Raw genomic sequence first — 11,940 nt, 5'->3', positions numbered from 1 at the left:
TCGCCTCCCGCAGCCCCGCGGGCCCTCTGTGCAGACCGAGCGGCCGGGCCGGCCCGCCGCCGAGGAGGTTTCGCCGTTTTGCATCAGCGCGCCTGTGGCTCTGGGTCCCGCCGCTGCCACCTGATGTCCCCCCGCCGGCTCCCGGTTCCCCCTCAGGATGGCCGGCGGCCCCGGAGAGTGGTCGGTAGCCCCGGTGTACGGGGACCCCCGCCGGCCTCCCGGGACTACAGTTCCCAGGAGCCCCGCGGCGCCGCAGGACTACAGCTCCCGGCATGCAGCGCGCCCGGGGTCCGCCCGGCCTCCTCCCCCTTTGCCCCGCGGCGCCCCGATAAAGGTTCCGCGGCGCTCGCAGCGCGGTTCGCTGAGGCGCTGCCCCTGAGGAAGAAGGCGGCGGCGGGGGTAGGGGAGGCGGGAGGGGTGGGGGGGAAGCCGAGGAAATCCCGGCCGCCGGGGGCGCGCCGTTCTCTCCGGGAGGGGCGGAGAGGCCGGGGAGCGGCAGCCTGGCAGGGGCCGAGTGTCCCCCGGTGTGGGGAGGGGATAGCGGAACGGACCCGGAGGACATGGAGGCCGAAGGGGCCCCTTCGTGGCGGGGGCCCGCCGGGGTGATCCGCGAGCTCTGCCGCTCCTTCGGCCACTACAACCGGCACCTGGCGCGGTTGCAGCACAACCTGCGCGACACCAAGAAGTTCTTCCGCGACGTCAAGTACTCCCAGGGACACCCCTTCGCCGGCGAGGGCCCCCCGGCCGGGGCTGGGGACGGGGCCCCCCGGGATGGCTCCGCACCCGTCGGTGAGAGAGGGGCCGGCGGTCGGGCAGGGCCTGTGGCGGGCGGGGAGGCCTGTGGTTGGGATGTGGGGGTAAATGGAGGAGAGTTGTGGGGATGAGGGGGCTGTGGTGGGGGGTAGATGGGCTGGGGATGGATTAGAAGGGGGTGGTCAGTAGGTCAGAGAGGTTCTCCTGCCCCTCTGCTCTGCCCTGGGGAGACCACACCTGGAATATTGTGTCCAGTTGTGGCCCCTCAGTTCCAGCAGGACAGGGAACTGCTGGAGAGAGTCCAGCGCAGCCACCAAGATGCTGAAGGGAGTGGAGCATCTCCCGTGTGAGGAAAGGCTGAGGGAGCTGGGGCTCTGGAGCTGGACAAGAGGACACTGAGGGGGGACTCATTCCTGGGGATCAATATGGAAAGAGGGAGTGTCAGGAGGATGGAGCCAGGCTCTTCTGGTGACAGCCAGTGACAGGACATGGGGTAATGGGTGCAAAGTGGAACACAAGAGGTTCCACTTAAATATGAGAAGAAACTGGTTCCTGGTGAGGGTGGCAGAGCCTGGCCCAGGCTGCCCAGGGGGGTTGTGGAGTCTCCTTCTGTGCAGACATTCCAACCCGCCTGGACACCTTCCTGTGTAACCTCATCTGGGTGTTCCTGCTCCATGGGGGGATTGCACTGGATGAGCTTTCCAGGTCCCTTCAACCCCTGACATTCTGGGATTCTGTGTGATTCTGAGATATGGGGGTGTGAGAGGGTTTGTGAGGTGAAATGGGGTGATGTGGGCTCTGGAAGAGGTAGACCCATCTTCCTCATCCCCACACCCAGGCTGATTTTTGGGGGTGAGGGAGGTGCGGCCCCTTGGAGCGGGTGGTTTGTGGTGGGTTTGTCATGGAGCTGGTGGCATAATTTCCTCATCATCAGCTTCATCCTCCTCAGTCTCTGTTGACAAACATCTCTGCCCATGCAAGCTCTCCCGCCATGTGCAGAGCGGCCCCTTTCCGTACGACTGTCTTGTGTGGAGAGCGAAGCATGACATTAAATGTATATAAAGATCTTCTTTATTCATTTTCAAATGGCTCATGACTCATCTCTTTTGGCTACTTGTCCAAGATACTTGTCTGTGCTTGTTTTACGCTTATAATTCCCATTCGAAATTTCAAGTGTTGTTGAGTTCTTCCGCCAGCCTATGTAGAAAAATAAAAGTAGTTTTCCACATAAGCCGTCAGAATAGAGGTAAATAGTTTCATAAAAATGTGGTGTCTCTGTTTATGTCTTTCCGTGACTTCCAAGAAGTGGGAACTAGTTGGTTTCCCTCGTTTTCTGGAGGTCTCAGTGCTGTTGGAACGGCAGCTCCACTGGCAATGCTGTTCTGTCCGGTTACTTCTTGTAAAAGCTTGCGAGTCAAATAGCAGTCCTGTCTTAGAAACTCTGCTTACCAGGCTCTGTAGATGCAAATGCATCAGTAATTAAATATTCCTGACACAGGATATGGATTTCACCACAATCCTGCCTGCTGTTTCTAATAGAGAGTGCTTAAAATCTGTTTGGTTTTGTTTTTAATACCTACCTTGACCCAGTTTGACTTTATTGCTGGATGCGTTACCAACTGGCCCTTAAGTATCAGGGCTCCAAGGAAAGGCTGACTGCTTTAGAACTTGTTCACACCGGCGGTAATAACAGTGTAGGCTCTCGGTTCAGGATTGCAGACTGCAGAGGTTGTATAACAATTACTGTTCTTAAATAATTTCACCTTTGTGTCTGAATAATCTGCCTATGGACGGAGCTTCTTGCTTCTGTAACATTTTAGTTGAATTGTACATGTCCAGTACTCTCTGAATCTTAGTGGCTGGTAATAAAGCTTTGTTCCACTAACATGGGGAGGTTGTTTTAGGTGTCGGGGCTTTAAGGAGCACAGTTCTCATTGACTTCAGAACCACGTTTTCCTGGAATCTGCCCTACAAGTGCTGTCAAAGTGAGTAGAATTTGGACCGAGCAGTTCTGCAGGCTTTTTGCATCAGGCGTGAATGCGGACATTTGGCGAAACACAAAAGAATTAGGAAGCGAAATGGACCCTCACTGCCTACAACTGAAGCAGAAGAACAAACTGTGAAAGCAAACGTTTCGGAAACAAAACAAATGTGAAGGGTTTTCCTTTGGAGACACCTGTGAGGCGAGTGTAACTGCACAGGGAGGTAACTGCCCTTCGAATCGCACAACTGAAGCACAGCCTGGGTTGCTGTCTAAAGTCAGGCCTAAGGATCTGCTAAGCTGAGCAGCCAGTGACCTTTCGGGTGAGCTTGTTTTTCCATCCCACCCTCTGCTTCTTAGGAGTATGACAGGCAATATTTGTCCATCAAGGAGTTATCACTGACCGAATATTCCCTCTCTAGCCTTACTACAAGGCCTTACTCCTCAGAGTAAGAGCAATAAAATCAATTCAAAGGGAAGCCTTCCAGCTACTGTTTATGAGAGGAGGGAGAAGGTCTTGTTTGCACTCTCTGCGATTCTGAAGCGGAATATATGGTTTGTTCTCTAGGTCTGCTTTGTCACGTATGGGCTTCGAAGAAGGATTTGTTATAATGCTACCTGTAGCTTTAGCCTGCACGTCTGACGGCTTTTTATTCTTGCTGCTGCTGGCGAGTGTGTTTTGCACCGACTTTCTATAAAAATAAAATCTTAATTAGGGTCTTGGCAGTAGATTTTACTAAAATACGTTAAGATACTAAGAAAAAATGAAACAGAAACCCTGATTTGAAATGAAGAAATAAACTTAACAGCAGAGTCCATTATACTGTTGAGCGGCATTCTTTATTTTATCAGCGCTTGGGATCATCCTCCGTAAGTGCTCCAGTGACTGGACGCTTTTGGGTTGCTTATATTGACACAATTATTGTGTATTAATTATAATTTTTAGAAATTTTTAACATACAGTATATCTGTACTAAGAAATAATTCATGATGTTGGTTATAATTTAATTTCGCACTTACAATGCATCTATTAATTATTAGTTAGATAAGCTAAGCACTCTGCTTCTAAACAATGTATCACTTCACCTTCTTTCTCCCTCTTGTCATGCAGAAGGATCTAAAACTTGAAAAATATCCCCTCATTTTGCAGGTGGTCAGAAAGCATTGATCATGTCAATTGGTTAATCATGGGTACGTCCTTTATAACTTAATCACAGTACACATTAATTTAGCAGCTTCTCTTCAGATGGTAGTTTTTTTTCTTTAAGCTGCACTTGAAATAATTTGAACTCTTTGCCGTGGCAACCAGAACTTTGTGATATTTCTTTTGCCCTATTTCAGAGTGTCTGTATGCTGGGCTGTGCCTCTTGTACCGATAACCAGAGCATCTCCAGAGTTCTGGTCAGTGCCTGTGTTGTTATCTCAATGAGCGTGTGCTGGGCTTGGTAGCCTAATGACTCCAGACCTAAATGTATTTTGGAGGGGCTGAATCTGTTAACTAGAGGGTTTGGAAGAGTTTTCATCCCAATGCTCTATTGACTGAGGGTCTGTATCCTGGTTAAAATGTGACGGCTTTGTCCCTGTTGCCGTCAGCCTCCTATTGTGCTGGTCAACACAAGATGATGGTTTTTAAGATTAGATAACGCAAGGAGAGGTAGAAATAACTCCTCAGATAGACAGGAGGAGGCACTTGCAAAGAAGCTTCAAGTGAAGCAGATGATGATGTTTGGTTTGGGGGTTGCCGACGTTCTGACATCTGCTCCTGTGGAATCGCTTGCGTTGGTGAGTTGATCCGTCCGTGTGTTCTCCTGGATTTAACAGCACCGTGCTGGCGTGGCACTAAAACTTGGTTTATACACCTGTGCTAATCCTAAATCTCGTAGTGTTCAAAGCCTGCTGGATGTTATCGCCACCACCACAGGAATTTAAGGATTTTCTATGCGAGGTATAGTATGAGGGTCTGGCTTTAGTTAGACACAGTTGTCCACATGTATTATTGAAATCGGAATAGAAAGACAAGTGAGACCGGCAGTGCAGTTGGCCTTCCTTGGAAAGAGTGTGAGTAAACCCTTAGGGCATCTATAGATTCCATAAATTCAAGCTGAGATTCTTCTGCCAAGTGTTTGATGGAATTTTGAGCTGAGTCTTGGTGAGAGACGTCCTTGTTCTTGGACAGGCTTCCTTTCATCAGCATGAGCTTAATAAAATGCACGCGGTTAAGGATCCCCCTGCAGCCTTTTTTTTTGATGTATTTGTCACATGTCTCCAAATAACACAGTATATGGATACAGTATATAGCACCAGCTAAAATCTTTGGCCAAGGTCCTGCCACAAACAGGAGCTGCTCACACAGACATGGGAATATTGCCGCATCTCCTCAGTAAACAAGTTCAAAATCTACTTTTTGTTAGGTACCGCAGGTCACATTCCTCCCCGCTTCATCTTCAGATTAGTAGCATCACCTGTTAAATACTGGGTGAGTGTTTTTACCCTGCGTCTTATTCTGAAGTAGTAATATACATTCCGCGATGTGGAATAAGAGCAGTTGCTCTGTCGCTGTGCAACTCGCTGTGCGTTTTTGAGACCGCAAGACCCACTCTAAGATATACCAGTGATAGATACACGTAGGTTTGAAACCTCTGCCCCTTGGTGGGGCACTGGGTTCGTTGTGATACGGCTGAATCTTCATTTTTAGTGCTGGTTCCACGTTTGTTCTCCATATACTTGGTGTATCGCAGTGTGACATCAAGTGAAATGTAACGGATTTGTTACTGCTGCAGCTTGTAGTAAACTTGTTGAATAAATGCTGATCACAGGGAGGTTGTGAGCGTGAAAAAGATGAAAGGTGCTTTAAAGATGTATTTATATATCCATTCTGTGTTTTCAGTAATTTCGGCTAAGCTGCTGTATTTCAATCATTTGTGTGTACTCGTGAACCCAGAGGGTGCGATCTGTCTCTTTTCTTTTTTGAAAGCCTGTGCAGAGAAGGTTTCACGGCCATACGGTGCCTTCTGAATTGCTTTTTTCATGCTCCGTAGCTGAAGAGAATTCCAGTTGGAGCTTCAATAGATGTAAACAGATCAAAGAAATTCTTTGTCTTGCAGATGAAGGCTTAAATGTGCTATTTGTGAGGGCCAAGGTTCTGCCCTTCAGTCACTTGATGTGGCCGCTCTGCTCTGGTGGTGGATCTTGAAAGGCTCGTTTAAGGAACAGTCATGAAGAGTCACACTTCAAGAAGTGATTTCTTGCTTAACTTTTCCCAAACTATCTGTTTATGGGGATCAGTGTCCTGTGTGGGGTTTGCTGAGTGGGGAGAGGGTTTCCCTTGGCATTGGGTGGGATGGAAAGACTCCTCTGATGAAGAGAATTCATCAAGCAGTCCTATTGCCAGACTTGAGACTTGAAGGAAAGCTAAATCTTAGGCAAGGTGTTAAAGAAGCCTTAAGCTGGGTCTAAGACACAACCAGCTACGCCTGGTATTGCTCCTGATTTGAATGATTTCACTTAGAGGAATGGAATGCTAAATGGATGAGGATTAGAACAGCTGTTGTATGTTATCTTTACTCACGCTGAGGAATATATTGGTGTATGAGAGCATCTTGTTTTCTTTGGGGTTTGAGATGCTGAAACAATTTGGGATGCCAGAACGTGACTCATTAAAAGAATTTTAATAGCCTTGGTGAAACAGGACCTTCCCCTACAAAATTCTGCTCTGCTGTCTTGTATTTGAGTCTGTCTTTAAACCATCATTCTTGTCAGTTTGCCCGATATCAGGGCAATCATACTGCTTTCCAGCTTTACCATTTGGCAGTTGTTTTGGGGATTGGTGTTTCCATTTGCTGTTTTATTCTCGGGTGCCATCTGCCCTCGGATCTGGGACCGCGGTGCTGGAACACCCGCTGGTTCGTATACTCGCAGGGCTTGTGCTCAAGAGCAGCAGATGGGGAATTTGTTTGTATCCATTATTATTTAATTTCTTTTTGGTACTACCAGAATTATTCTGTTGCTCTGCATAAGGTAACGCAAAGCTGCTTAGACACCAGCTTAGATGACTGAGCGTGGGAAAAGCTGTATTTAAGGCTCGTAAAAGAATACGGCAGCTAAATTCAGTACTAAGACTGAGTTGATGTAGTAGGACAAATGGAAGGAGTTGCAGCATCACGGACTAAGAATTCCAAGGGCCTGGTAGTGGGATGGCACAACCAATCCCTCAGAGAGAGCAATGCCAGGGAGTCCTGGCTACTCTGCAGAAGATACAGATGTCGAGCCATTTCTTTTGGCAGCTTAAATATTGGTAAAATGAATAAGAATATCTGGCAAACTGTGCCTGTTCAGTTCAATGACATAGGTTGGAAAGCTGCGCCCTGTTAGTGTGATCAAAGGAGTGAAACCATTTCTTCTGGTCTTTCAAGCCACGCTGGGAACCTTCCGTCTTCCAGCAAAAAGTGTCTTCCCTTGGGCTTTTCTCTACCTGGGCTGCCGAAAGTATGACAGTTCAGTCTCTTTAGATGCCGTGATTGTGTTTCCATCAGGGAATTACTGGCAGAGGTTATTAGTTCTGCTGCCACGTGTCAGCAAACTTGATCTTGTCATTCACTTCATGTAGAGAAGCAATTTTGCAAGAACGCCTTTCCTTGGGGCTAGGAGGGCAGGTTTGCTGCTTGAAGTCAATGATCCTAAACTTTGGTCAACAAGCTTGTGCAGCGATACTCTTGGGATTTGATAGATGCAAAGTATTTGAGATTTTTAAGTGCGTGGGTGGAACTGTCACCGATTCATAGTCGATTGGATTTATTTCTGGTATGTGACAGGAACGTTCTGTACGCCTAAGCCATCAAAACTTGGGAAGAGTTAATGACCCATTGGGACTCAGTGAACTCCGGAGCTATTCCATCCAAGGCAAAATTAGCCCTTTAGTGGTTTCAACCTTGACAACTGTTTCCTCCTGACTTTTAGGTCCTACTATTAGTCTTCCCCTAACCTGCTGAAGAGAGCTCTGTGTAAACACTTCCCAGTGAAATAGATGGGGAGAACAGTCTTAGATGGGGAGAACAGTCTTAGATGGGGAGAACAGTCTTAGATGGGGAGAACATCTTAATGGCTTGATGAGTATCAACCTCCTGCTGCCCTCTGTGTTGGTGCAGTAGAAACTCCGAATTGCTGCCACTGGTTTCAGGGTACATAAGCAAATTCTTGGTGCTGTGTGGGTTTCTTGGTGGGCTGTGTGGGCTGCGTTCAGCTGCCTTAGACATCCAAGACTTATCACTCGGCCAAGCTGTTCTAATGCAGTTTGTCCTTTATTTTAGGGCAGAATCTCATTTCCTTCCCTCGCCACGAGGAAGAGCATCTCCAGCGGACTGTGAGCTGGCACCCTTGCCTTCTCATCCTTGGCCAGAACTGTAATGCCAAATGCCAGTTTCTCAACCTTCTGCTGGGTGAGAAGCTGCTCCCCACCACCAAAATCAGCAACGAGGAGAACTGTAAGAGGCGCCGGATCCGTTTCACGCACGGGACACAAACGCGAATTAGCCTGGCGCTGCCCGAGCAGTATGAACTGGTCCATATGATGGCAGCGCACCGAGGGCACTGGGACACGATACCCGAGGAGGACTTAGAAATTCACGGGGATACCGAAGATCCTGCTCACCGGATAGCGGAGCTGGAGGTCATGCTGCCATACTCGCTACTAAAGGTAACTTGATGTCTGTGTAGCGTTGTTGTAGCGAAGGTGTAACACTTACAGGCCCCAATAAAACTCACGGTGTAAACTCTCAAGCACAGGGTATTTTTTTAAATGAAGGAGAAGCTGGAAATCTGGTGTTAGGGTTTTGATTGGGCATCACTGTCAAGGCTTGTGTGCTTTTGTTTCAGCATCATCGTTCCTTTGTAATGTCTCCATCTGTCTCGGTAGCCAAGCTTACTCAGGTGTAAGTCCAAGTGTCTTCTACAATTTTACTCCCGTTTCAAGGTTATTCAGGGTTAGCTTTGCTGTATAATTGTACCTAGAAGCTGTTGTACAAAGAGATGTACTTTTTATCCTGAAGAGCTTGTTGTCAGGAAAAGAAAACCTTCTTCATTCCACCATCTGATAAAATTACCTGATTTAATTTGTGAGGGAGGCTTTTGACATTGTCTTGGTGTCAATGGAAACACCAGATGTTAGGAGCAAGGAGGTGGGAGTCTGTTCTCAGGGCTGTTTCTAACACTGTTAGTATCTTGCTTTGTGACTTGCCTTTTACTTGTCCATAAAACACATTCCAGTCCTTCAAGTGTTGCAGTTTGGTGTTTAGCAAATATCGTTAAAGATAAGGGTTGTATTTCATAGCTTTTTACAGCTTCCTTAAGCTCTCATTGCATTTCATATCTTACATCGAGCCTTTGTTATTGCAGTAAAATACTGCTGGAGCGTTGCGTTTGGCAGTTGAATATCTGGAATAGATAATTAATTCTTAAATATAAATTGCTTAAGTGCAAAGAATATGATCCGTTGTCATATGAGTAAGGGTATGAACTTCATAGTTGAACAATAAAATAGCAAGGTAATTTATTTTTTGGACATATGAATTGAGAGACTGTTGCAAATAGGCAGAAAATGAAGCCAAATCTATCTTCATGGGTTTGAAATACGTTTTAGAAACCAGTCTGGAACTAAATTGAAGCCCGTCCTAACGAGAACAGACAAATCAATGGAGTGCGCGTGTGGCTTCCAGCATCCACTGAACGGACAGACATGCTTTGTGTCTGTAAAGTGTACGTGAGGCAGCCGCTGCTTCCCAAAATAAACGCCTGCTCTGGATCTTCTGCTTGTAAAATCACGGCTTGCTTTGCATAAAAGAGTATTTTGCTTTACATGTATTTGACTTGGTTACGTTTTCAGATGGGCGAGTTTAGATGCGCTGCAGTTTACAACCCTCTTTCAGATCTCTCATGTGAGTGACAAAGATCTTTCTGTCTGGCTTTGGTGATATTTAGGACATTTCCATGAAAACAGCTCCTCAGATTGATTTGAAAAGGGTTGGGGAAATAAAAAGCTCTTCCAGTAGAAGAAGAGGGAGGGTGAATCACAGCGAGCTTCAGCTTGAGTCAAAGGGTTCCTTACATGAATTCAAGGGGCTAAAGGAATTAAAAGCAATGTTTTAAGGCTGTTAGGAAAACATATTGTATTTTAGCAGGTAATTGGGCTGGGGATAAGTGACTACAGGAGTCTGACATGTGGGCTTTTCCACCCTTCTAGCTAATGTATGTCTTCAGCTCTGCTCGGCATACACCGAGACAACCGAGGGGTTTTATTCTATATCTGCTAGTTGTAGCTGCCGCTCCTGTATCTGGTGGAATATACAGCTGGGGTGGTAATGGATGAGGGGTTTTGGACGCTATCCAAAGCTGCATGTCTGCAGAACTACTCCGGAGGAGCTTCTGCTTTTTCTGAACTTGTGAAACAAAACTAGCGGTCTAATAACACTTGTGTGCTTGGTGATAGCGTGGTATTCAATACAGAGCTGAAGGATTTGAAATTTGCCTAGGAATCAAGTGATTTGATGGGGCTCAGCACTTTTTGGGCAGAGAGGAAGGGAAATCAGTCTGAATTTTACCCCATCTGTTATCCAGAATCCCTGTATTTTCATCTTCCTCTCCCAACAGCCGAGCGCTTAGAAGCAATGCTGTGTTTTGTGATAACCTTATATTCCAGGTATTCAAACAGAGGAGCTGTCAGTGACTTCAGGACCTGGGGAAATAAAAACTGTGCAGCTTTTCAGGCCTAAGCATCTCTTACCGGGAGATTTAATTGTGTAGGCTGGCCTGGGCATCTAAATTACACGCTGCTGTGTTGTGCAGCCACTTAATGCTGAATCACGCTTCTTGGTGCAGATACTTGTTTGCTAAATCCAAACTCATTAGCCATTACTCCAGTAAGGAAAGACTAAATTATTTTAAAGTTAACAGTATCCAAATATTAACTAAACTACTTTTTTTACTTGGACATAAGTTGAATACAAGTGTAGAATAGACCGCTTTTTAATATTGAGCTGCCAATGGAGCGCCCTGGTGTTTTTCTTTCCTATAGTCTGCTATCCAGGGCGTGGGACCGTGCTGGCTTTTCTGTGTTACTGAAGGATGACTTAATCCAAAATGGCTTTACAGAAAAGGGGGGTGAGGAGGAAGGAGGCAAACATTTCATTTGCATGGGTCGGCTGCTGTGGGAACACTCCCTTGTATAGGTATGTGAACTTAGTTATTTTTAAATATAAAACATCAGGGAAGGAAAAAACTTTGGCCGAGCTGCTCTATTCCTTGGGGGTCACTGCCCACAGGAATGCAGGTCATGGGGAATAATCCACCTAACCAGACAGATTCTTAGATTTATAGTGCGAGGAAACTGTTGGCTCTGTCCCTCAATCTTATCAGTTGTGCCTGGAAGCCAAAATGGGTTTCTCTGAAGTATTCGTTTTCATCTGGATGGTACAGCGGAGTGGCGGGAGGTTCGCAGGGCTGGACGCTTCCTTTCTCATGCCTTGTTTTACTTTGTGCTTCATGCGACTCGTCTTACTGTAAGTCAAGGCCTGTTTGATCTTGGATTTTAGTTTTGTTTGGAGATATGGGATTCACGTCTGAATGCACAGATGTACACACAGTGTGCCTGCACGGTGTTCTCTTTACACTGACCTTTTTTAATCACTGTTGACAGCATCAGATTTTAAATGGAAGGGCTGTAACTCTGCCACTTCGTGTACCTGATGTTCAGATTGCGAAGTGGGAGGCTTTGATATTTTAAAAAGCTAAAGGAAATGTGAATGAAGTTGCTTGTCAGCAATTTCATGCTTACAGCTCTGTCAGGAGCGTTCAAGTGTGTTTGTAGCGGTGTGACCTTGGGAGAAACAGCTTAAAAATGTCAGGAATCCAGTGTGAGTCATAGGTATTCCCCATACAGAAAGGCTTGATCTCTAATAATATGAAGCTGCATAGACAGTGTTTAAACTTCTGTAGGACGTTAATAAAAATAAAAAGGGAAGAAATGTTGCTAATGCTCTTTGGAAAAGCCTGAGAGGCCTCTATGGAAAAAGAAGGACCAGTTGCTGGGGCTGTGCTGGGTTGTCTGTGTTGGTTTTCTCTCTGTCTCCTAGAGACAGCGCTGGCTTCCTCCTTTGTTTGCAGTCGCTGGCGTGAGTCACCCGGCCTGGGGAACAACCCATCACCGCACATGCCAT

The 11,940-nt window shown here is 46.6% G+C and overlaps 1 protein-coding gene across 1 annotated transcript in view; it reads left to right on the top strand.

Moving 5' to 3' along the window:
* The first annotated feature begins 418 nt into the window (after positions 1-418).
* DSTYK (dual serine/threonine and tyrosine protein kinase) overlaps positions 419-11,940 on the top strand; it is a 28,533-nt gene continuing 17,011 nt past the window's right edge. Inside the window, exons 1-2 of the mRNA XM_065038336.1 lie at positions 419-789; positions 8,041-8,426. Coding sequence (XP_064894408.1) covers positions 561-789; positions 8,041-8,426 — 615 coding nt within the window. The 5' untranslated portion in view covers positions 419-560. The remainder of the gene's footprint in view (positions 790-8,040; positions 8,427-11,940) is intronic.

The sequence above is a fragment of the Columba livia genome, chromosome 22 (genome assembly GCF_036013475.1).
Source record: "Columba livia isolate bColLiv1 breed racing homer chromosome 22, bColLiv1.pat.W.v2, whole genome shotgun sequence".
Taxonomy (NCBI): Eukaryota; Metazoa; Chordata; class Aves; order Columbiformes; family Columbidae; genus Columba; species Columba livia.
Note: the sequence above shows the minus strand (reverse complement) of the source record. Positions and strands in the feature narration are given on the sequence as shown.